The following is a 3,458-nucleotide window of genomic DNA, read 5'->3' on the forward strand; positions in this document are numbered from 1 at the left end:
ATTGAAAAACACAAGTGTGGATCCGGAAATACAAGTGTGAATCCTTTTGCGGATCATGAAATACAAGTTTGAATCCTTCTGTGTGCATGTGTGTATTATGAGACTGTTCTGAGCCCATATTATCTCGCTTCATAAGAAATGCATGCACAGTACAACAGTGTGGCAAGCCATTTATGAAGATGTGAAGTGCATCCCAGCCAGCCTACACGAACATCAAAGCATGACCCATCACTGATAAAAGCATCATCTAATTAAGTAGAATTTGTATTCGAGATACATGATGAAAAAAAAACATTTTATCTTTTAGCATATTTAAAAAGAAAAAAAAGAAAAGCTTTCAGGTCATTAACACACATTAAATTAGAGTTTGAGCTCATTCTGCATTAGGAGGCCATGTGATAGCTGCATGACATTTAACGAGAAGATGCAAGATACAGGAAAGGGTAGCATAATGAAATACATTCATCATGCTTTGTGCTTAAGCAGCTAATTATAGTAGTGCAATAATTAAGCCACCATTAGTGTAAACATGGTTAATTAACTGTAGAAGATACATATGTTTAATGATTGAGCAACTTCACGTGGTTTGTAAATGTTTTTTATTAGCAAAATAAGGGAGATGAGTCTACAAAGATTCTCCATCCGTGGAGAACATACACATACATTTGTGGCAGTTTCTTTATGTGAACAAATCCAGGACTATATTTATTACTCTTCTTGGCAAAGTAGTTCTGACCTCAAATCACAGACCAGTTTTTTCTTGACCATCTTGGTTTCCATCACCTGAATGAATCCTCGAGTAGCGCCTCTACTCTCAAATCACCACCGAAGAACGGCGTCTGAACCTTAAAACATTTCAGACCTCATCCTCAACCTTTACAACCATCTTTTCAGTGGTTCAGTTTTTCTCTCCTTAACACCAAAACTCTCCTCATAATACATTAAAATGTACATTAAAATGTGCCTACCCTTGTCTTTGACTTGAGCATATTATCATAAGCTCAATGCCTTGACTCACCATTATCCGAATGGTTGGGAAGAATGGATATTTTGTACAGTTTAAAAACCAGAACCCCGGAATCTGCGGGGCAAATGTAACAATTTACATCTCAGTATTGTACTGCGTGATTGGCCAGCGAGGCCTTTCATTGTCATGGCTGGTGGGGGGATGGGGGTAGGGGACTGTGGAGGCTACATATTGATCACCATGGAGACCTATGTAGCTTTAGACCAGAGGGAAACCTTCCACATCCCGATAGCTCAATGGTGTGCACATAGAAGATAGCAGGGACACTAACATATGAAAACAGTTAACCTCTTTATGTTTAGAACAATTCAGCAGGCAACAGAACAAGCATTGGGACTACGGCCGCGGTAAAAATGCATGCGAAGGCACAAGTACCAACAAACTGGACTCAAAGTTGTGCGCCTTTTCTTCCCTTTTGGTTGTAGGGAAGGAAGAAAAGAAGCATTTCCACCAACAGCAAAGTTTCCTTTTCCAGAGACAGCGGCAGAAGTAACAGCATAAAAGTGATCTCCTCCAAAACTAAATACAAAGTAACTGTTTTTTTTAGTGTGCGGGAAACTTTTGCTGTGACGCTTTTACATAGATACAAACAACCTACACAAATGTCGTAACGCTAGTTCAAAAATGTTCCAAGACAAAAAACATAAATAAAGCTGTTAAAAGTGGCATATAGTACAGCACTGGTCCGTGACTGATCCTCCCGACTCTTCTCATCTTCCCCACCAAAGATGCACAATAAACTGGCTCCACCGCCTGAGGAGAGAAGAGGAGAGAGAAAGAACCATGAAGGACGAGACGGAGGAGGGATGGCCTTGAGCCTTTTCAAAAAGAGAACTTTTGGAGAGGTCGACCTCGCCTCACTATCATTAACAAACATCTAAATGGAGCGGAAAATGTATTTTAGCCGTACATAAAAGGAAGGGACAGATTTCAAAATGTAACTATGCATTTGATTATGATGGATTACGCTACATCATTGTGGTCAACTCCAGCTATGCTCCTCCATAATTCTGAATTTTGAAAGAAGATATCCAGAGCGCATGCTCCCAAAGTTCCCTTAGTGCTGCACTCTACTTATAAAGTGAAGAAACTCATTCATAATGCTGACATGTGATGCAGATATGTGCATACACCCGCTGACGAAGAGTCCCTTACCAAAAAGAAAAAGGTTATCTTCTCCATCCTCAGAAGAGACCACAGTCTTTCAGGTTGTTCTTGATGATGACGTCGGTGACAGCGTCAAAGACAAACTGCACATTCTTGGTGTCCGTGGCGCAGGTGAAGTGGGTGTAAATCTCCTTTGTGTCCTTCCTCTTGTTCAGGTCCTCAAACTGACACTGAATGTAGGCAGCTGCTTCCTCGTACGTGTTGGAGCCTGTAGCGGGAAGTGAAAAGGCAGGAAGTCAATGCATAGGACAAGGTATAGAAGTTGTATATATTGTTAATTGTTAAGACTGACTGACATGGCTGGACTTCATCCTGCTAACTGGGAATAACGGCTATTATTTTTCATTATATCATTTCATATTAAAGTTGAATGCTCATTCTTTAACATGTTGCTTTTTTTTTAAATTACAAAAACAAATGTTAACATTTTGCAGTCTGTTAGTGTGCAAAAGTCATAAGACTTCAGGGAGTCACTGCTCCTAGCTAATAATAGCCCATAAATACCCTCAAAAACCAAAACTACACTTAGATTTTTTTAAGGATTAAAGGAAAGGTCAGAATATGTGATTATCATTGTGATCATTATTGAGTTTTAGAGGTGCTGGGGGGCAGGATTTATTCACTTTGGCCAGAGCCAGGCTGGTTAAATTAAGTTAAATTAAGCTAATCTGCTGCTGGGTGTTGCCCTATGCGAGAATGGTAGCGATTTAAATATCCTAATTGTTTTATTAATTCACTCGTAGTAGATAAAAGAATGACATTTCAATGTTAATCTCCTAATTTCTGACATCTTCCTCTCTAAGCTTCCTGTCAGGCACATTCACATCACTTGTATCATCTCATCTGACACTGAAACACACCCATCTCTGGTCTGGGAGTGTTCATTTAAACTAACAATCTTTGTTTTCTATGTGGAACAAATCTGCTCAAATCGACAGTGTTTTAATCAAGATTCAAAATCAACTCCATAAGCACATTTGTCATTGCCAGGTTCTAATGGCATTTTTGTGTTAAAAAAAGATTAAAAAATAAATAAATAAAGAATGGGCCATTTCAAAACAATTATTTGTCAAATGCAGCCAGCCTTACCAGCATATTCTGGGTAGCAGATGGTTAGAGGACTCTTCTTGATCTTCTCCTCGAACAGGTCCTTCTTGTTGAGGAAGAGGATGATGGAGGTGTCTGTGAACCACTTGTTGTTGCAGATGCTGTCGAACAGCTTCATACTCTCATGCATTCGGTTCTAAGGAGGAACAGAAAAAAA

General features: G+C 39.4%; 1 protein-coding gene across 1 annotated transcript; it reads right to left on the reverse strand.

Annotated features, from left to right (window-relative positions):
* Window positions 1–582: 582 nt before the first annotated feature.
* Window positions 583–3,437, reverse strand: LOC104950450 (guanine nucleotide-binding protein G(k) subunit alpha; the record flags this gene model as incomplete). The annotated part of the gene is made up of 3 exons (XM_010776982.1): window positions 583–1,780; window positions 2,183–2,402; window positions 3,284–3,437. Coding segments are annotated over 2 exons (345 nt in total), but the record flags the coding sequence as incomplete, so codon positions are not given.
* Window positions 3,438–3,458: the final 21 nt, after the last annotated feature.

The sequence above is a fragment of the Notothenia coriiceps genome, unplaced genomic scaffold (genome assembly GCF_000735185.1).
Source record: "Notothenia coriiceps isolate Sejong01 unplaced genomic scaffold, NC01 NC01_scaffold00017557, whole genome shotgun sequence".
Taxonomy (NCBI): domain Eukaryota; kingdom Metazoa; phylum Chordata; class Actinopteri; order Perciformes; family Nototheniidae; genus Notothenia; species Notothenia coriiceps.